The 23,071-nt window shown below is 49.2% G+C and overlaps 1 protein-coding gene across 1 annotated transcript in view; it reads right to left on the reverse strand.

Moving 5' to 3' along the window:
* Positions 1–22,066, reverse strand: part of C8HXorf38 (chromosome 8 CXorf38 homolog) — a 114,135-nt gene extending 92,069 nt beyond the window's left edge. Inside the window, exon 1 of the mRNA XM_085622931.1 lies at positions 21,625–22,066. Coding sequence (XP_085479057.1) covers positions 21,625–21,837 — 213 coding nt within the window. The 5' untranslated portion in view covers positions 21,838–22,066. The remainder of the gene's footprint in view (positions 1–21,624) is intronic.
* Positions 22,067–23,071: the final 1,005 nt, after the last annotated feature.

Raw genomic sequence — 23,071 nt, forward strand, 5'->3', positions numbered from 1 at the left:
TGCACGCTCGATCCCGACCCTCCACCCGAGGCACCCATCAGTTGATACTCATGACGGGGGTCTGGGGTAGGGGGTCGGGCGAGTGTCGCAGTTCCCTTCTGATTAAATCCAAGGGCTAGGTTTAAACCTGGCCAAGGTGGGTCATCATGCTCCAGACATGCATATAGAGCCCCAAAATGAGCTTCCCACACTGAGGGTGCAATATTTGGGATGGTAGTTTGCCCTCCTCCCTTAGAGCCTGTACTAACAATGGCTCAAAATGACTTTGCGTCCTTAGTCAGGAGCGCATTTCTCAGCTCTTCCCACCTAGCTTCCTCCCAGTCCCTCTTGGCTCCCTCGATTGCCTTTTTATAAAGCAAACAAGATGATCTAGTTTTTAAGCTATCCTTGACTTTAATTGCAGTAATGAGATCCTTCTTAGCTCTCCTGCAGGTGACATTATACCAGGGGTGTATGTTAGCCCCACCTCGTCTAGGCCTGCTTAGAGGGCAAAGAGCATCCCCCAACGCACTGGCCAACTGCCTATGGATTTTTACAGTATGGCCGATTAATGGCAAGTCGGCCATCGCAGCTATCCATGGTATAGCAAGCTGGTATATTTCACCCAGCCTAGACAGGGAGTTTTGAAAGTGGGGCCAGTTAACCCTACGTCGGTTATTCGAGACCATGAGGGGCATGCTCATATTAGTAGTAGGACCGGCTTCAGGGTTATTCACCCCATAGCTCCCTGGCTTAAGTGTTAGAACAAGGGCGTTGTGGTCACTGTCATGTCTCGGATACACTCTAAATTCTAAGAGCCTGTCCCAATGTCTTACTTCCATCATAATGTAATCAATGGTGGACGTTTGTGCTACCCTGTTAAATGCAGGAAATCCCGGACGGTCAGGGTCCAGTCTCCCATTACACGCCCGCAGGGACGTAGCAAGTGAGAATGATTTTATTTGGAGGACCAGCCGAGTCCATGCCTTGACAGGAGGGATCTTTGGTTCCGGTATACACCAGAGCAGGTCTTCATCGTCCTGCTCATCCAAATCAGAGTTAACCAAGGGCTCAAATTGGCAATTAAAATCCCCACCAACGATTATTATAACTGAGGGGTCTGGATAAAGAGATCTAATGCTTTAATCGTATCTGACTCCTGCCCACTCCTAACTGGCCTAGAATAAATATTTATTATGGCTATTTTTGGTGTGTTCAGGGGTGTCAATAACACGCATTGGACATCAGAGGAGTTAGTTGGTATTTGGGTAGCTTGGAAGCCCAAATGGGTGCCTATCCAAATTGACAGGCCACCAGATGGGCGGCTTCTGCCACTGGATACTGCCCGGATGTGAAAAATTGCATAACCTGGACTAACACTCTCCTCTAGAGACCAAGTTTCCTGGATCAGGCAGATATCATGTGCTGCCATAAAGGAGCCCCAGTCAGGATTAGATAGTTTGTTTTTTAAACCAGCAACGTTCCACGAAAGGATTTTTATAGTACCATCGACTACCTTACCAGTGACTTTTGGGATTCCTATTGCCATAATGGAAGAACTATCGCAAATAGGGGACTCTAGATGAACTTTCCTCTCTGTTTTGTCTATACAAGATGCTTCCCCCCCTACAACAGAAACTCCCCACGGGAGCCCCGCATCCCCCGAGTCACACCCACCCGCCCTGCCCGCACAACCAGAAGGTGTGCCCACTGCAGAGGTAGGGGTTTTGGTATTTCCCTCCAGTGCAGTTAAAGGGGTAGATGTTTCACTAGTGTTATTCGGGACTGGCTCCTTGTCGTGTGGGCGTCAATCAACCTGGTTCAGTACACTAAACCTATTTCTATGTACAAAGGAAGACAGAGGGGGATTATAGGCATAGAAATCTACCCAGCTTGTTTGCCCCTGGTGCACTCCAGATGGACAACCATTTCGGCCCTCGTCATATTTAACACTTTTACAATGAGCTGATCTCAAATGAAGCCCAGAATAAAAGTATGACAAGTGGAGGGGGAGGATTTGAGTATTTAATCTGGAGGGGGACAAACCACAGATGTACTCAGCGGCAGCAGTATCCCTAAAGTTTATTACCACACAATTCCCTGCAATAGTTTTGGGACCCTTCCCAATCCAGTCTATACGTCTTACAGAAAGAATTTCCCCAGAAATATAGGAGGGGAGAGGTCTGTTTACATTAAGCCACTGTATACACTTATTTTTTAACTCAGTATGGCTTTCATTTTTTCCCTGGGTTAAAAGTGGTACCCCCGTTAAAACTACAACGTACGGTAAAGACTCTGGGAGAAGGTTAATTGTTTGCAACTCTGATGGGGTGGCTACGGAGGAAGGATTTAAATTTGTTGGAACCAGGACATCGGAGGACCCCCTTTCCAGTCTATATCTTTCACATCCTGTCTTCTCTTCACTAGGAGTGACTTTTGCATTTGCAGAAGCCGAGACCGGGATTGCAGCTACATGGGAACCGTCAGCGACTATGGATGTACTTAGAGAAGGGCTAACTGTTTCCATAGCTGTTTCATTGTTAATGGGGGCCAATCGTGTACCTTTGTTCCCTGCAACACTATCAACTACTAAGGCAGTCCTAACTTGAGGAGCACTGCCACCTGCTCCACTAGAGGCAGATTTTCCATGTGGGACCGTTGGGGACGTTTTTCCCAAACCCCTATTATTTATTTATTTATTTATTTATTTTGAAACCGTTTATTACAAAGTTCAAAGAATATACAAAGATGGGCCTACAACCTTCAGGCCGGCCGCTAGCAAACAAGAGGAGCATATGATACACACAGTAGAACGCATGCTGCGGCAAAGGGAAACGTACAGGAGTTAGCAGCGTTGATGGCCACACCATCCGGACCCCACATAACGGTTTCTTTTTAACATAAATAACAACAAAAAATCAAACCACAAGGCAACCCACAATCGAAAACAGCAGCATGTGCTCCCCTAGAAGGGGGACCCTACCAATCCATAGGAGTATCAAGGGGGGGAGAAGGTCAGGACAGGGACTGGGTGGACTCAGTGCCCGGTACCGGAGAGCTAAACCGGCTAAGGGGACGGGGCAGGCGATGGATCGGGCAATAACGGCGGGGCACAGATTCCCCCGCGGTAGGCGTTCCAGGGGCCCCATACTTTCACCCATGTCCCAGGCTTACCTCTCGCTACATACACCACATTTTCCCGAAACATGCACCAGTCCATATTTTCCTTCCAGGCCGAAACAGTCGGGGACCTCTGGGAACCCCACAGTTGAGCAATATCGCGCTTGGCCACCATATATCCCAGAGTCACCCACCACGTCTGTGGCGCCGAGTAGTCGGTTGGTTCCCACACGTTCAACAGGCATCTCCTCGCTTCGGGCAGTAGCGACACACGCGTAACCACCCGCAGGACCTCATGCACACCACGCCAGAATCGCTCCACCTCTGGGCATTCCCACAAAATATGAAGAAAGGTCCCCAAAGAACCACACCCACGCTTACACAACCCGTCCAAAGCATAGCCCATATGCAATAGCCTTGGCCCCGTTATGTAGACCCTATGGAGTATCTTGAGCTGGACGAAGCGAAGGCGGGCCGGTATGGCCACCTCTTTCGGGGAGGCCACCGCAGACACCCAGTCCTCGTCGTCCAGCTCCAATCCATCGGCAACCCAAGCCTCACGAAGATTAGTCAGCAATCCCGAGCGGTCATTAATCAGTTTTTTATAGATTAATGAGATCGTGCTTTCCGGTACATGTCCATCCAGCACTCTATCCTCCAGAGGGGAGTACTCCGGGATGGAGGCGACGTCCGGGAAGGCGGAGCATAGTGCATGACGGATCTGCATATACCGAAAGTACTCCCTGTCCTGAAACTGGAATTCCGTCTGCAGCATCTCGAACGTTTTGAATCCCCCCCTCGTCCAGAGATCCCCCACCCTGCTGATGCCTATCATGTCCCACTTCTGGAAGCCCTTCGAGGTCCACAGGGAGCCCAACTGCTCAGATGCGTATAGTGGTGACGCCCGGGTCAAACGATCCTTCCACCCCATCGCTACATTAGCCGCGTGCCACACTCGTACCATGACACGCGTGGGGCCCGTCAGACGTGCGTCGAGCGAGCTGGAGTAGAGCGCTCGATTATAGTCACCACCCGGCAGTAGCATCTTATCCATTTCAAAGGCCGGGTTTAGGGCGGGCCCGTATAGGCCGTGATTAATCGCAGCCAGCTGGGAGGCCCAATAATAACGTTTAATATCCGGGAGGGCAATCCCCCCGTCATACCACGGGAGCGTCAGCTTTGCCAGGGCGATACGCGGTCTCCCGTCCCAGAACAGGCGGCGTTGCAAACTCTCCACCTCGCGGAAGTAGCGCGCCGGGACGAGGTCCATTGTATTCTGCAGAGCGTACAGGAAACGCGGCAGCGACATCATCTTAAACAATGCCGCCCGGCCGAGCGGCGAGAGCGGCAAACGCCGCCAACGCGCGACATCCTCCTTCAGGCGCTGGAGGGGGGGAAGCAAGTTCCGATCATACCGGGCCTCCGCGTCCAGGATAATGAAGACACCCAGGTACCTAAATCCCTGCGGGGCGATCTGGATAGGACAGCCCCGCGGAAGGATAGGAGCTTCCCCAGAGAGAACATACACGCACGATTTAGCCCAGTTGATGAGAAGGCCGGAGTTACGACCAAATGAATGCAATACATCAACCAGTACTATCAGTGATTTACGTGGGGAAGCCAGGTACAGGAGAATATCGTCGGCGTATAGAGATACGCGGTCCTCATACTCGGGGGTCCAGCGGAGACCACGAATAGAAGGTTCCCACCGCAGCCACTCCGCCAGGGGCTCCAAGGCAAGCGCAAAAAGGAGCGGCGATAACGGGCAGCCCTGCCGCGTGCCCCTGCCCAACTCAAACGGAGCCGACACTCTACCGTTCACAGCCACCTGCGCCAGTGGGCCAGAGTACAACAAGTTAACCCAGCTGATAAACCCTGGGCCAAACCCAAATTTCGCGAGCGTCGCCCAAATATATGGCCATTCAAGTGTGTCAAACGCCATAGTGGCGTCGAAGGACGCCAAGATGGCCGGCTCCCGTATGAACGGGACACGTGCGAGCACCCCATGCAAACGCCGCAGGTTAAGCGCTGTGTTGCGATGGGGAATAAAGCCGGACTGGTCCTGGTGGACCAAGTCACACACTACGCCGACCAGCCGATTGGCCAACACCTTGGCGAGAATTTTGGGCTCCGCATTCAATAACGAAATGGGTCGATAGGATGTGACCCGGTCCCGTGGCCTCCCCTCCTTGTGGATAACCACGATGGTAGCCAGACGCTGGTCTAGCGGGAGGGAACCCACCGAGTGGGCCGCAAGGAACATAGCACGGAGATGCGGCGCCAGCGTATCCGGTCGCAGTTTATACAACTCGATGGGAAGACCATTAGGACCCATGGCCTTGCCGGAAGCGACCAAGCGTATGGCGAGGGCAATTTCTTCGGAGGTTGGAGCGGCGTCCAACGACACTCTGTCCGTCTCCGAAAGGGAAGGCAGCGCGATATCTCTGAGCAGGGCATGGGAATCCTCTTCAGAGCGGGAAGACACCGGGGAATACACCCCACGGAAATAGTCCGCGAAGCAGGAGACAATTTCCTCCGGTTCAGTGACACACACACCATTCGTTTTCTCAATCAACGGGACAACTCGACTCGCTCTCTCTTTTTTGTCCAGCCACGCAATCAATTTACCAGCCTTATCACCCACATCATACAGTCTCCCCTGTTGCTCTCTACTGAGGCCCCTGGCCGCCTCCGTGACGAGGGCCTTATAGGCCGCTTGCTTGAGTTGGAGAACATGTAATTTGTCATCCGTCACCCCACATTCTAGATCACCCTCCAACTCGGTTATCTCAGCTTCAACACGGGTCACCTCCTCCCGCTCGCGCCTCCGGGAGTGGGAAATAAGGGACAGGGCCTCTCCTCGGAGTACTGTCTTGAACGCCTCCCACAGTGAGACCGCCGATGACACAGACCCCACATTCTCGTCAAAATAGCGCTTAAGGGATTTAATCAGCTCTGCGCGAATGGTGGGGTCACGCAGGTACCAGGGATGGATCGGGACCACCCTACCCTCTCCCCTCGGCCAAATATCAAAGTGCAACAAGAGCGGGGAGTGGTCCGAAATACCCCGTGCCAAATGGCGCACCTCTCCCACCCTCCCCACATAAGCCGCTGGGACCAGGACATAATCTAGCCGTGAGAGACTACCATGAGCCCCTGAATGGAAGGTGTACTGTAGCTGCGTGGGATGTTTTAAACGCCAACAATCCACCTACCCCAGGGTATCCAAGAGGCCAGATAACCACGCCTGGGCCCGGGGGAGATCCCTAGGAGGGTGACGATCCACAGTTCCGGAAACTACAGCATTAAAATCCCCCCCCACCACTAGAATCCCCTCCGGAAGGCCAAGGAGGAGGCGCCCCAGGTCCGCAAAGGTGGTCGTCTGCAGCCCCGGCGGGACATATACTGACACAAAAACGACCACTCTGCCCTCCATTCTGCCCACCAAAACCGTATAACGTCCCCTATCGTCATGGCGCACCTCATCAATCTCCAACGGGAGCGAGTTTTTAACCATAATGCCCACACCCCTTGAACCAGACGTGAAGCCCGAATGGGCCACAAGGCGGTAGCCCCGTCGATTCATAGCGCAAAAGGAGTTGCCAATGAGGTGCGTCTCCTGCAGAAAAACTATATCGGGCGAAATTCGCTTCAAGAACTGCAGGACCACACCTCGTTTTATCCTGTCCCCCAGTCCATTAACATTCCAGGACAACAAACTCAGTCCCCTACCCCCCATCATAAACAGAAGTCATCACTCGTCCCCCAGAGAGCACTGTAGAGATAACACAATGATACGTTTGCCTTGTGGTATAAACGAACAACACCCCACCCCAACCCACCCACTCCAACAAAACTCCCCCCTCCCTGCACCCCTGCATGAGCCCGGACAGCCCCCCCAACTTGCAGTGTGCCTGTCGCCCCTATAAAATGAAACTAGCTAGACCCCCTAGAGGAGGAAAGAGTACCCCTTCTAGACCCCACACAACCTCCATGGGAGGGGTATGTACAAAGACAGGCGCTTGATCGAAAGTAGCATCGTATTCGTCCAGAGTGAGGCCCAATATTGACCCCTCAGTCCCGATCCAGTGGGCCGTCTCCTCCCGCCGCCCCCCCCCCCGCCATCTCGATCACGATCCCCAGACAGAGTGTCCAGCCAGTCCCCGGCCGCTTCGGGACGATCAAAAAAGTGCGTGCGACCATCCACCTCCACTCGCAGCTTGGTCGGGAAGAGCATGGCGTATTTTAAGTTCAGGTCCCGAAGTCGGCGTTTGACGCCCAGGAAGCTCAGTCTCTGCTTCTGGACCGCTTGGGTGAAATCAGGGTAAAAGTTCACCTCCATATTTTCCAGCTTAACCGGCCCAAGTAGTCTGGAGGCTTGCAGGATCGCGTCTCTGTCCCGAAAGTTAAAAATCCGGGCAATGAGAGGTCGCGGAGGGGCTCCGACCTTCGGCCTTCCCCCGGGAACCCTGTGGGCCCTCTCCACGGCAAAAAATTTACTCAGTCCCCGAGGCTGGAGATGGGTAGCGATCAGGTCCTCCACGAATAGATCCGCCGCCGCTTCCTCCCGTCCCTCGGGTACTCCGATGATGCGGATGTTATTCCTCCGGGCCCGACTCTCGGAATCCTCAAGGCGCCGATCCATAAGTGCACTCGCCTGACTAAGCCGGCGCACCTCCATTTGTAGTGCCGCCACCTCAGTCGTAAGGCCCGATGCGGTTTGGGCCAAAGAATCAACTCAGTCGTTGGTCTTGAAAAGATCGGCCCTCACCAGCCAACATCCACAAGGACCGCGTCGATCTTCTGTGCCAGGGTGTCGAACCGCTGGCCCACCGAGGCCTTCATCTCGGAAATGGCGCCCATGACGTCAGATCCGTGGGCAAGTCCGGGGCATCAGAAGGGCCCTCAGGGGACTTGTGCGGTCCGCCGGGAGATCCCCTCTGGAGGGTATAGCGGTCCATGCTGTTGGCCTGATGGACGGTGCCACGCCGGGTCGACTTGGTCTTTGACCGATCTCCATCTTGTTTCGTGGCCATCGCCGCTGGTCCCACAATCGCACCAGCAACGCCGTAGAGGGCAGGCAATCAGGGCCACGAGCTCCGGGGGGGCCACCCCAGATCGGCGGGGTGGATCATAGCAGGCAGGCAGGGTCCCCCAGCGAGGCCACACCAACACAAAAAGCTCCGCGATCTCACTTGCAGAGACGGTGCGAAAGCGAAAGTGCGGGGTACGCGACTCGCCAGGCCCGGCCCACCGTTGTTGTTCACTTTGCCACTGGGTCACCCCCCAACGCAAATCCGGGGTCCGGCGAGAAGAAGGCCGCAAACTGCAATCGGTGCTCACTCCTCGGGAGCCTCGCACCTACGCGGCCATCTTGGTTGCGCGCTAGGCTCCTCCTCCGCAAACCCCTATTATTGAGGGTAGAGACTAATCTATCAATCCTGGTTGCCAGGGATTTGATATGTTTACCAATAATCTGTTCTAAAAGAGACTGGAAGTCAGCTACTAAACTAGTAACCCACAGCGGAGCTATCATATTTGCTGGGGAAGGGCCAGTGGTAGTTAGTACAGGATCGTACTTATGACCTATACTTTTAATTGGCTTCTTTACAAGTCTCCTTTTCTTACCTCTAGGGCCCGGTTTATTTATTATAATAGTGTTTGGAGAAAGTGGAGATAGGCTTGGAGATGCGTTGCTAACTATAGTATCTGTAGGGACCTGGACGCAGGTTAAGTCAGCAAATGATGACGTAAGGAAGGAACTTACTTCTGGAGGGTTTGTTACAATTGTTGAATAGTCCCCAACCTGCTCTACCAGAGGTGCCACAGGGGTAATTGACAACCTTCGTTCTGTGTTTTCAATAGCATTTACCACTACCCCGATGGTTTTTTGGAGCATCTTATCGATAGCCGTAAGCGAAGGGAGGGGTAGGGCCGTGGCCGCCTGTTGTCTCGTCACGGGCGGGAAACTACGATCTTTTGGTTTTTACCCATTATGGAGGTTGGCGACAAGGATAGTCCTGACCTGCAAATCCTTAGTTATGAAGCCCAAGGAAGATGTAATGATCAGAGATAACAGTACCTTTGAGCAAATAACCAGGCTATCGAGGGTAACCAATGGCGATGTTAGGGGGGTGGCCCGGGCTTCGCGCGGCGGTGTCTGTAAGCGCTTTTATAGCGCGTGCTCAGCAGCAGTTCCTCCCAGCAGGGAGCAAGGGCTTGTGGGTATTGTAGTCCCCAGCAATGTGGCAATTGTTGGCGCGTAATCACTTTTATCTGCTTCTGTCTACTGATTATCGCAGCACCTGTATTCTGCTGCGGTGTATGAGGGGGTGATCGAAACATCGGATTACTTCCGGTAGTCCTTATCAGAATCCCCCTGCACTCCCCATGAAATGTCAGAATAGGGTTTCAGAGAGTCAAATTTGTGCAGGCACAGCAATAAAGAAGGAGCTCGATGGAAAGGATTCTGAAATAAATAATATTTTTGACAAAGGAACTGAAAAAACCTGTCTGGGAATATCTAGGAATCTGTGCAGACAAATTTCCTCTGTTGCTAAACACTCTGGATCTTTTCATTGTAATGGCATCCAAGTCAGTTCTGTGCTGCTGCAAAGAGGGAGATAAATTGCCAGTACACATCTGGTGTGCATGGGTCAACCATGTTAGATGTGATGATAACCTTTCCTCTAACTACTATCAAGAATTAGAGATACTGCAGACAAGCTGATGGTAACATTGAATGCATATATTCAAAAGATAAAGCTTTGTGATTAAGTTATTTTTATTTGTACCAATGTCCTGTACAATTGAATATTAGTGATATTGTTACTGTGGATTTAAGGACTAGTGTTACTCTTCCTTTATTCCCTAGATCATATTTAATGAAAGCTCCTTTCTCAGTTTCTTTTTTACTTGTCTTTTTCTATTTTATTTTTTGGTGTGTGTTACTCGAAATCCTTGATTGTAGAGCTTGCCTTAGTTCTCAATGTGAAGTTAATAAAGTTCTAAACACAAAGTGTTGGGAAGTGCAGTTTTGTTGCAACTATGCTACCGTTTTATTAAATCCAAGAGAAGAAAGCATCATACTTGTCTTAGTGTCTTAACACTACCAGTAAGGGAAGCTAAATTTTTTTCTCCGATTTTTGGTTGTACAGTCCACTTTATGTCAAATAGTATCGCCTGCGCTGGAAGATTCGATTTTGACCTAAACACCATCTGTTGTTTAGACAATGAACTTTGTGAGTTACTGTTTTCCCTTCAGTGAAACCAGTCAGCTGCATTTTGAATCTAGACCACCATGTAACAACCCGCGAAGTGTGGCCCGTTGAAATCATACTTCGCACTTTTATTTGAACTCGACCTTAAGTCGGTAATGGGTATCTACATCGATAAGAATAACTGGAGATCAAGGTTCAGCAGGGGGGCTTTGTCGCATCAGGCGCAGTCCCCCGAGCGGGTGTGAGCAGCAGTCTGGAAGAAGACGCAGTCACACACTCTCTGGTGTTGGGTATACGACCACTAGCTTGGACAGGTGAATAGAAAACACACATAACTAACACATGACAACCTGTGATTATACTCCATAGTCTTTGAATTTCCGTGACTGCGCAGGATTTGCGAGAGGGTAATACCTTGGGTGTTCACCCCTCACCCTGGGGCATCCGGAGTACAATCATTGCAGCTAGTGACCCCTCTCTAGATGCTCATACCTGGCACAGAGGACGCTCATGCCTGGCACAGATGACACTCCTTTACCGCTTGCTGCACCATTGCATCCATTGTGTAGAACCAGACTTTACGTCAAAGGCGACTCATGGTCTTTACAATGCCTTGGTACCCGGCATGGGCTAGCTGGATGATTCGCTTGGTGAGGTTTTGGGGAATCACTAATTGATGTCCACACACTCAGTAGGCACAATACTTCAAAGTCCTCCAATTTTTGTTGTACATGTGAAGGGATTCCAGAATTCACTTTGCCTCTGGAGTTTGTCAAGCTATCTGTCTCTTTCGATGGAAGTTTCTTCGATTGTCATTTGTAGGCGAAGTCCCATTCTGTGGCTCGCGAGCTATTTCTTCCAGGGAGATGGGCAACGGGGCAAGATCTCTCTACCACAAATCAAACATACTCCTCAGTGTATTTCACCACATTTTCTTCCTCGGGTGTGGCCAGCCACAGATATCGTGAGAGGTAGTTGACTGGGTTGTGAGACCCCAGTTTGTACTCTACAGTGGACGAGTACTTTTGCAGTTTAAAGATCCATTTCTTTATTCAAGGAGGTGGTTTTAAAGAGTGGTTTGTGGTCGGTGTGGAAAACAAGAGTGTGCCCGTACAGGTATATATGTGCAAGTGTCAGCACCCTTAGTGAATCGTGATTACTTCCTTCTCAATTCGTGAACCCCGCTGTTCTGTAGGAGTGAGCGCACTTCTTGTGCATGCTACTGGTGCAACCTCTCATCACAGCAGTGTCTGTGACAGGACAGCCTCTAGTCCCATAGGGATGGCGTCAAAGGCCACCTCTAACTTCTTCTGTAGATCAAAATAGGCCAGGGTGGTCTCTACTGACAAGGCTCTCTTGGTAGTGTCACAGAACTCCGCCTCCTGGGCTTCTCACGACTCCCATGTGGCAGATGGTTTGATAAGTACACATAGTGGAGCTCTGGCAGTAGTCAGATTTTGATAAAATGGCCATAATAGGTAACCACCCCCAGATGACTTCTCACCTCAATCACCAAAGTAGGTGGGGAGGCTACTTGGATGTCCTCAACTTTGTCAGGATCCGGTGCGACTTTGTCTCCAGAGAAATGGTACTTGAAAAATGTCACTTGCTTCTAAAGAAATTCACACTTTCCCCTGTAAAGCATCAGATCACTATCTTGGAGTCTCTGGAGCACCTCCGGAGGAGGGTGTTGTGTTCTTTCTGGGTCTTGGCGTACACCTGTATGTTGTGACTAACGTTAACAACCCGTCAGTCCCGACACTACCTGCCTTATGGTATTTTGGAATACCTCAGTGGCACTCGAGGTGCTGCAGTTGAGTCTCGTGTAATCACATAGGCCGACGTGAGTGGAAAACATCTTGATGCATTGGGACAAGGGCTCCAACGACAGCGGATAGCATCCAAACCTGAGATCCATTTTCAAGTACCAACAAAATCCACTATTTCTCCCATGAGTAAGTGAGATGACTCATGTTTGATGTCATATTTGGGAAGTGCAAGTACATACATAACCTCACCTCGACCGATTGCCTTTGGCTTCCCTGGGACACCAAAGGGGTGACACATCCAGGGTGTGGGTTCTTCAGAAGCTTCAAAGATATTGTTTTTTCCAGCTCGAATAGCTCTTCTTAAACCTTCGGTCGGAGATGAAAAGCTATCTTGTGATGCCTCAGAGCCACCAGTTGTACCTATTGCTCAAAATGTAGTTGTACTGTCTTTTCCTTCTGCCGTCCGATGCTTACAAAAAAGGCTGGATGACGCATCCAGGAGTCTGACAATGTTATTGGTGTATATGCTGTATGTTAGTTTGCTGATATGTAGATTGTCAACTGTCTGACAGCACAGTAGCATACTGCCACTCCTCCCCTGGGTGATGTATACCTTTGCTGTGGTGCTGCAGTCTCTATCAGAGATGGTTAAGAGTGTCCTTATGCAAATACTTGCACTTTCATGGGTTTCACTGGAGACTGATGATGCAACAGTTCCTATTTGTCTTTGGCCATCATGTATATGGAAACCTCGGTGTCGATGATGGCTGTAATAGGTCCATTCCCTTACCAGCGCCTGACATTTTGGTGGTGAGCGGGTGGTAGTCGTGATCTGTTTTACCGCATACGCCATTTACACCTTCTCCCTGCAGTGATCATCGTCCATGTCTTTGGTATCATCTTTAGTGCCCGTTTTCCCCTTTTAGGGATATGGTGTTCACTACCATCTTAGGATTCGATTTCGGAAGTGTTTTTCAATCAGCGCTCCTTGGCAAAAGATGGTTGAGCTTACCACACACTGCATACTTTCTCTCCTTCGCCGGACACTCATCAGTGTCTGGGAATGCTGCTGCGCAATACTACCAGAGACAAAGTGGCTGCGTGCGTCGCATCTCGTCCTTCGGGGTCATCCCCTTGACAATTTGGTTTACAGGTTATTGTCAGACTGGCTTCTGCACTGTTGCTTCCATGTGCAAGACCCTAACTTTGGACAACTCTTTGGACCATCCAAGCATGAAGATGTCCTGGAGGGGCTTCCCGGGATCTTGGAAGACCTGTTAACAAAGCTTTGCAGGGGCAGAGCCATAGATGAATTGTGCACGTATCTCCTCAGTCCCATCATGGAGAGGGCATGTGCCTGCCAACTCTGAGTCAGGCATAGAAGCTGTCTGCTGAGCTCCATCGTGCCTGATACATTAGGAATAACTCATAGTCTGGGTTGGTCATTGGGGAAAAGTAGTGACTTCATGCTGTGATTATGGAACCGTAGGTGTGTCTCAACCCCATTTAATTCAGGTTGCAGGACAACCTGTAGATGCCTTCCCTGGCCAAATAGAGTAGAAGCGGGCGCTGTACGGTTTCATTGACTTCGGTGGCTTCAAAGTATCGCTCCAGTCTCTCAACTCACATCTTCCATTTTGCTGCTTGGGTAGACAGAGTTCTGATGGTGGTGTGACCTGTGGTACACAAAGGATGCATGGGTATTGGTAGTCAGTCTCCCCACTTGGGTTTTCAAGTCCCTGAGCAGCCTCCTGGGTTTAGTGTGGTCGCCTTTAGTGCTGAATACAGGTACCAGTGCAGAAAGCCAGCATGGGTCGGCCACCCAACACTTCAGTGTGAAGGAACTTTTGCTACTGCATTAGGCTGGTGTAGTTCTTCTTGCTAGGATGCCATTACTGTGCTGGCCTGGTAAGTGTGTCTTGGTGGCAGGCTGCTATTACCACTACCAGAGCCACACGGTCTACTAGTGCAGAGCACCCTCTGGTGGCAGAATGCTGGTACCACGGTAGAGGGATGTCACATGGCTTGCCGCGCATTCCATGACTGGTGCAGAGCGCTGTGCTTCCGCAGAGCAGCAGCAGCGCAGGGTCCAGTGGACGTGTCGGTGTGCTGAGGTTGTGCTGCACTCTGCAGGCAGGTCCCTGCATTGCCAGTTGTTAGACTGGGTGCAGACCCCTGACAGTGTGTGAGTAGTGGGGTAATAGAAGACACAGGCACACACACTCTGGGTTTGGGTCTCTGACCCACTCCGCAGGGGTGGGTGCCTCTTGGTAGTTACACTGATGTCAGTCAAACCCGTCCGCATAACAGAGGGCCCAGTTCATGGCCCATCTTTTGGGCCACCTTACTTGTGCTGCGCATGTGCAAACACTAATAGGCTTCTTCATTGACCATTTTGGTGGAAGAGGACAACACCCTTCTTCTCCTTCACATCTTGATGAGGCGTGAATCTGTCACCCACACCGTTTGCTCTGCCTTGTTTCTACACATGCAGGGATTGTACAGTCTAGTGTCAGAGAATGGCATTATAAATCTATCCCTTTAAGGATTCTGTGCTTTCCCAAGCCTCCTCATGGATGTATTTTCTGCATTATCTTGATTAGGGAAGGTGGCACACATCCGGAGGCACATATAGACAGCTTCATCAGTGACTGCCACTTGTTGCATGCGTTGCCCCCAGCTATGAAATACACAGTGGTAAAAGCTGCCATTGCAAGATTATCACACAGCTTGCCTGACAACCCTGCTTTCAGACTCCTTTCAGAGGGCCACATGGCGGACAAGAACCACTAGGCCTCTGCCGTGGGGGTTGAGATCGTTAGTCGCTGATGTCCCAGCGTCCATTCTTCTATACTCTACAATACCTTCTGTACTTGACTCTCTGGGTTGTGAGGGCTAGCAGTCACAGGCTTCTCAGGAATCACCACTCAACAATCAACCAACAGACACAATAAAGTTGAATCAGGTTCAAGTGCAGTGATTTCGTACCTACAGTTGAAATGTGCTTCATACAGACGTACTGGAGAGCAGTCACCCCAACCCTAGCACAATGTACAGAGCGAACACTGAGTTGGACTTGGGAGGTATGCATAATGGGACTATACCACAGGTCCAGTAAACACAAAGTGACATCCCGCTACATAGACCTGGGGCTCATAGTGGCCAAGAGTCTTATAACGAGCCGCTGGAAGTCCCCTGAGCCCCCTGCAGTGAGGGCCTGGTTCCAATCGCTACTCTGTTGGGCCCAGGCGGAGAGTATAGCGCTGCGTCGTGAAGATGGGATAGGTGCTCGTAAACAGCCACTCGCAGGAAACTGGGATGCGATCCTGGCAAATTTCCGCGCAATATGGTAGAACCAGACTGGAGAACCTACCTGTTCACCTGAACGAAATGGGTACTAGATAAGGAAGACACGACTAGACCGCTTGGCCCATAATAGTGCCTTCTCCAGAAACACGTGTACGGAAGCGGAAGCAAAAACCCTTCACTGACCATTGTCCAAACCAGTTAACGCAGTTTATAAAATGCAATCACTGTGCAGTAAGCATCTTGTGGGATAGGATACAGAGCAACTGAACCATATTTAAGCCCTGCGTGCAGGCGAGCGAACAGAACTTGTAATCAGAAGATATAAGAAGAGCATTGTGTTGACATGTTTAAACGTTATAATTTCAAACATAGGAGTAAATGTGAGGTTTCACTTGGGTATATCAATGTTGTGTTGCAAACAGTATAATGATACGCCCATCAGGTTGGCAAATTCGTACAAAAAATACCAGGCCTGATTATGATGTGTTGATGTCAAATTTCGATTTGTTGTAGTAGAAACCTGATCTAGGTGAAATACTAATGACGAATTGCAAATGAACTGTAGTTGTATTGATTGGAGTGTATTGGAAAAATGCAAAAATTACAAAATCAATAAAAACACATTTAAACTACAGTTGAAACGTGCTCTGTCTTGAACTCTCATGGGGAGTGCCAGACCAAGGCCTCTGCACACATGTTTAATTAACTTGATGCCAGGGCAAAAAACAAAAAGCCAGGATACCAGATACAGACAGTAGGGCACTCAGGGCAGGGGGACACTCCTGTATAGTATGCAAGAAGCATATCCATCCCAAGCAAATTGTGTTTGTCACGAAAATGTCAGAGAAGAAAATAATGCATTCACATCATACTGCCCTTTTATCTGACACACAAACCACTAACTGTTTAAAAAAAACTCAGCATCACAGATTTTAGCATTATGGAGAGAATAAAAGGCTAAGGTGATCCTGCCAAGATTTGGTTCTTTGACCTGCACGGTACAAATAGACCTATGCGTCTTGCTGAAAATTAGACAAAAGTTCAGAGTACAATATTTTATTCTATATGAGAGCTAAATCCCCTTAGCAAAGTTACTGGTCACCCAACATTACCAGACCCACTGTGTCACATAGCAACATTACACCTCCAGAACATCACTGTCCACAGTAGAATAGTATGGAAGTACATTTCCAAAGCTTTGTTCGTTGCCTAATGTTGGGAGAGAAAGGTCCCTGGCATGGTAATGCATGTGTACTGCCAGCCTAACTGCCTCTACTGCAGTGATTTTTGTCTCTTTGGTAATGATTTTTAGTCATGAGCAAACCTGGATCATGCATGTGCGCTATAACCTAGGCCTGTCTCATGGACTGGGGTCTCCTTAGTTTGGGAAGGGCACCCAAAACGCTACCATGAGGTGGTGTAAAATCTACAACCTTCACCAGGAGTTAAGTAGCACAAGAGCAGCAATGACAGCGTGCTGTGTCTTAAGTTTTAGTGATCAGTCGAGTGAACAGTTCCTTTTTACCTGTTTCATGAGAATGGCGCCTCCTGCCCCACTCTGGTAAAGTTCTGCTGCTGTGTGCTTAACTCACCATTGGCCTGCAATAGATTGTGTGCAGGGCTGGGATTTATGTGAGCCTGTTGGAGGGTACAGTGCATCAGGAAACAGTGCGTATATACGCATGTGCGTGCGTGCTGGAATATATGACTGCCTGTGGAAAGGTACAGTGCATCAGGTAATAGCGCTTCTGGTTGCATGTGCATGCTGGTATACATGTGTGCCTGCGAGAAGTTACAGTGCATCAGAAAATAAATAGCTTATGTGAGTTCATTGGGATACAGGTGTGCCCCTGGGAAGGTACAGTGCATCAGGATATAGTGCATGGGGTTAAGTGCACATGCAGGGATACCTGTGGGCCTGTAAGCTGACACCTCACGTAGGAGCTAGCGCAGCGTTGCATGAGTGTGCCGGGCTGGGTGGATACCCATTTGAGGGTACAATACATAAGAGGGTGCACAGATATAGGGTGTGCATATGCATATGTGTGTTCAGAGGTGTGTGTGTGTGCTTACAATGGACACAACACATGGAATACACTATGTTCCATTTTGGGAGACCCAGGGCTTGTTGCAAGAACAGGTAGAGGTTTCCCCCAGACCGATTTGTGTAACACTGCATTCCTGAAAGCTGTGTGGCAAACAGAGTGGAGGAAGGAGGAGCCAGGTTCTTCAGTGCATGTTAAAAGAAACACTTTGATTCTGAAAGGATGTCACTGGTCAAAGGGACCTGGCACATTTGAGGAAGGAGATAGGTCTGATAAGATAAGAGAATCTTAAAGAGGAGGGCTGAGGCCTTTGGTAACATATTGATACACATATAAGTTGAGGGTACAGTACATAGGAGGGTGCGCGCATATAGGGTGTGTGCATACGCATGTGTGTGTTCAGAGGTGTGTGTGTGCTTACAATGGACACAACACATGGAATACACCATGTTCCATTTTGGGAGACCCAGGGCTTGTTGCAAGAACAGGAAGAGGTAGAGGTTTCCTACAGCATGAGCTTTGAAGTCGCTTGAAAGGCGAAGACTTTGAATGAGGTATCTATGCCAGCTGCCTTAAAGGGGTACTTACTATTAGAAGAGACAGCCATCACTGGAAGGATGCCAGTGGCAGAGCAAGTGGTCTATGAGCGAATAAAGGAAGCTCTGATTTGGTTGTGTGCGCTGAGGCAAGCTGAGTACAGTTAAAGGTTCAAGGAACACAAGAGAAGTGGATAGTGTTCTGTTTGAGACATGGATTCATGGAGTATTGCATGATTGGAATGAGTGGGTGAGAAGGATGGAGGCCAAGGACTTTCAGTCTCTTAACCAGTTGATGGTGCCAGAACGGATCAAGGAGAAGTGATCCACAGGCTTAGGCAATACCGGTCAGATCAGACAGACAGAGAAGAATCCAGGGAAGCTTGCAGCGTTGTCTGACAAGTGGCTGGCTAACAAGGTGCACTAGATGCTGGAACAGCACAGTTTTAAGCCAAAGGGGGACAAGAGCTCTCCCCGAGGTGGTGTGAGCAAAACCTGAGGGTAAGGGCCAGGGTAATTCCTATGGCATCCGAGGAGGGACCAGGAAACATGAGAATGGCAATGGTGTGTCCAGTAAGGAGCATCATGAGAAGAGAGGTCAGGGAACTTCTCCCAAGTCCTAGTCCACTTGCTACAAGTGCCACCAGGTGGGACATCTTAAAAGAGACTGTTAGGTGAAAGATCCTGTACTAGCCATGATTGTGAATATGCTTTACATGGGCGAGGGGTCCAGTTGCTCTCAAACTCGTGGCTATGGACATCTGGGAGAGGGACCTAGATGCTCTGAAGCACATTCATCCTAACAAGATGGAGGTTGTGCAGAAAGTTAGAATCAATAGGAGGAAAGTACCTGTCCTGAGGGATACTGGAGCCCTCCGCACAATAGTTAAGAGAACGTACCTTAAGCCCGAGTGGATTTTTCATGATACCAAGGATACAGGTTTGGTAGCCAGAGAAGAGGGCATGGAGTAACCACTTGAAAGGGTTCAGACTGAGCTCAACGGCAATACAGGCCATTGTCATTGTTGGGGTAAGGGAGAAGCAAGGTGCATGGTGTCTCTGGGGCAATGATAGGATTGTGCCTGCCTTGGTCCCAGGACCAGCAGCCTTGATGGCTTGGATCATGTCAGCTGTGTTGACAAGAGTACATACTCCATGACAGATTCTGGAGGAGACTGGAACTATCCTGTTTTGCAGGGACTGGGACAAGGTAGCTTGAAGGAAAAGGCAGACTCCGAGAAGGCACTGGTCGTGGAGGTCCAGGTGCTGTAGTCCGGGTCACATCCAGTCCTGCAGGGTTTGCTAGCTGCTGAGAGGCCTATTATGGGATGATTTCCACAAGGTACAGAAAGAGCACCCTATACTAGTGGGACTATGGAAGGAAGCCTCGGAACAGGACAGCAAAGGAGTGGTTGTGAAACACTATGTTGGCTTGGAGGATGGCCTACTGTACAGTGAACCAGTGAATCCTGAGCTAGGACCTAGCAAGAGGTTCTGTTGGTGCATAGGAATTTCCTGTTGTCACTGCCCCATGAAGTGCCCTTGGCAAGACACCTTGGCAAGACACCTTGGCTTTTGAAAAACCCAAGATAGTTTTGACCCTCTGTTCTACTGGCCAGTGATGCGCAGAGCCACACCGCAGTTCTGCATAACCTTTCTCACTGGCCAGGTAAGTAGTAAGTCAGGAGGGAGAAGAAAGACACTAGTAGTGTCTCCAATAGTTGTAGGTGTTCCATTTGAGCAGGTGGGAATAGACCGTGTTGGTCCATTTGAATCCATATAGTCAGGCAACAAGTACTACAGTCTTGAAAGGTGGTAGGACACACAATAAAAAGAAGAGACAGACTCTTTGGTGCACATCAATAGGGCCTCTTTGATTCTGAAAGGTCATTCGTCAAAGCGGCCTGGGCCCATCTGAGCAAGGAGATGGCGCTGATAAGAGAATCATAAAGAAGGGTGCCGGAGCCCTTTGGTAACCTTTGGATGCAAGTATCACTGAGGCTGGCACACAGGTGCAAACCTCTAGTCACTCCCTTGGCCACCTCAAAAGGTCCTGACACCTGATATCGCAGCCATGGATTGAAGCTTGCAGTTTGTCTGTCTAGTTTTATACCGGTTACAAAGACCTACACAGGCCTTTCTCTACCTCACTTGTCACACACTCTGTCTACCACCCTGAACAGAAGGACTTGTTTCAAATGTCTTTACTTTGCTGCTCTCTACTTTTTTTAAATATATGCTGTATTTACACAGTTGACAACGGGAGCTAGCTACTGCTCTTTGAAGGAGACAGTTCAGAGCAATGCGTTTGGCACATTTATAACCTTTAAGCTATTGCCATTTTCTGACAACATCTTCTGGGTACATCCTGCAGGGGGCGGGAGGGGGGTTTCCGAACATAAACACCTTCACTCCCCCGCCCCCCAACTCACCTGAATCACCCACAGATTAGCTCGGTCAGGCTGATGCTAAATTGCGTGTTGAGGGAGATGGGTTTGTGTGTGGGGCAGAAGGTTAGAGGGAGATGGGAGGGTAAGTGGGGCTGATGTGGTGTTATAGCAGTGGGGCATAACAATGCAGCATGTTAAAAATGATTAAAAGTACTTTTTTAATTACGGGAGCGAATGAGAGGGTCGCTGTTGTTTTTTATGACTTTAATGCAGACAGTTCTGTGCGCCCAGCTGAAGACTGTGCAGTACATGGTGGTGCATTCTTTAGTATATATATGCCGGGTACCATGATCATGGAATACTCAAGGGATTTTTCAAATTGATGAATATGAGTCTTTTCTATCCTCCAGTGTTTTTTGGGGGGGGGTTGATGTCTGATGGAGGGTGAGGTGAACCAAATCTTTTTTATTCAACTTGTCTTAACTAACAAATGGTAATAAAGTCACTTTCCCCTAATATTTCCAAAACTGTTTACCATGGGGTTTAAAATGTTTACAAACGTAATCAAAATGTTACTTGGACTTTCTTTTCAAGTTTGGGTAGATTATGGTAGAGGTTGTGCCCTTGCACACATGCCAATAGACCCAATTCAGGAGGGAGACTCCTGGCTTTTGATGCTAAAAATGACTTCATGTTGGCTGTCTCTAGCCTGAAACTGCCTCTGCTTCAATAGACGTGAACGGCAGAAATACATTCTTATTTTTGAAATCTCCCACTTTCCTCTTCAAAAATATTCGGCATTTATGCCCTTGACATTGTGCTCAAGGGCATCAATTTAACTATTGAACAACAACATAATGCAGCACATGAATATAACGTGCCTAGACGAAATTACATACGTAGCAGAGTGAATAAATAATACAATATAAAAAATAACAAATAAATACACTGATAAAGGTTAGGGAATGTTCATCGCCTCTGTTGTGTCCTTAAAAGTCATAATTTATTCCGATTATTGACTCTTTCTCCTGAATTTTACAGTCCTGCCCAGAATGTGCTTCCATGTCAGGCGGTCACCCGGTTATTAACACTAAATGTCTGAGAAGTAATTTGCCCGCAGGGGGCGACCGAGAAGGGTCCCAGATGCCAGACCTTAGTGCGTCTAGGCGCTGTATCTATCGCTATTATCCCTGAGGAATGGCGTGGGTCCCGCACCTGTGTGTGACGTGAACACCCAGTCCTCGGGCTACACTCACCTGCCTGCCCTGTGCCCGGCAGTGCCCCGTGCAGCGCTGCCTCCCACGGCCAAGCACGGGGCTCTCGGTGAGGAGGCGCTGGTGAAAGCTTTTCATCTGGGAGCCTACGAACCCCTCCAGGGAGCTCTTGAGCAGCAACAGGCAGTGGCCGGCCTTCACCCAGTTCTTGTAGTCGGCATTGTTCAGCCGCAGGGCCAGCTCAGACAGCACCATAACCAGCGGCGCCTTCCCGGTGTGCACCGATTACAACCAGGCGTAGAAAGCAGCAGGCGCAGGTGGGAAAAAATCAACAAACTGCAGCTGTAACTGGCCGCAGCCCCGAGGTTAGAGTCTCCACAATAAAAGGTAACAAATCGAGTTTATACGACTCCTTGTTAAATGCCCCTATAGACAGCAGAAACGTCCAAATAACTTCCTGTCTTTACTGTAATTGGGCACCTATGAAAAAGCCCAATCGAAAATAAAATAAACCCAAAACAAACCAAACCTACATAATGACAAGAAAGGTTACAGAAATGTAAAGACTTTGAAATGCAATTAGGTATTATGAACATTAAAAAACAAAATACACAGAATTGACCAAAAATACTACTCCTCATAATTGGAGAGCCGTGAGCCCCTTGCACTCCTGGGCCCGAATGTTACTTCAGCTGCTGCATTAATGATCGATGTGACCCTGTCCCTGAGATGCAGGCTATCTCCTCTCCTTCTTTCACACCACGCCACACCATCACTTCAATCTTGAAACCGGCTTTCTACATACATGCCAACATTTTAGAAGAGGAAAGTGGGAGTTTTTAACAAATAATCAGGAGAATGTATTACCCCCAATTAATTCTATTGAAACAAAGGCGATTTCAGGTGGGAGACAGCCAAAATATAGCCATTTTGGCTTTAAAAATCAGGAGTCTCCCACCTGAACCGGGTCTATTTACATGTATGTGTGTGTCCCTGCCTGAAAAGAAATGAGTTCCCGCATTTGCGCCCCCCTTTGCGGCAAGGGTGCCCTCTGCCGTAATGCTAGCAAGGAAAATTAGACCCCATGCCGCTTTTTAAAGTTAGTGTTAAATATGTTGTATACTTTACTATGCATATTCCCTGGTGCTCTGGTCCTTGCTGTTCAGCCATTGTGAATGTGCTGTGTGGAATGTTGGAGTGTGTTGTGATGCAATGGAATGCCTAGGTGCCTGTGAGGTGGGGGGCAGTTGGAGAATGGGTTAAGTAGCAGGGAGGCTGCTCATGGTTGGGCTGTCCAAAGGACTAAGATGAGAACCTACCATGCATATATCTATCTGCAACTGAGACTAATAAATCATATTTTATAATATACACATCAGCTACCTGACTTTTCATTACAACAGTAAGACATTCTTAACTGTGATGCAATGGATCCCTCAGACCCCTGCGCCCCAGTGCCACTGCACCTGCTTTACTAATGATAGCTACC

Source organism: Triturus cristatus, chromosome 8, assembly GCF_964204655.1.
Source record: "Triturus cristatus chromosome 8, aTriCri1.1, whole genome shotgun sequence".
NCBI classification, from domain to species: domain Eukaryota; kingdom Metazoa; phylum Chordata; class Amphibia; order Caudata; family Salamandridae; genus Triturus; species Triturus cristatus.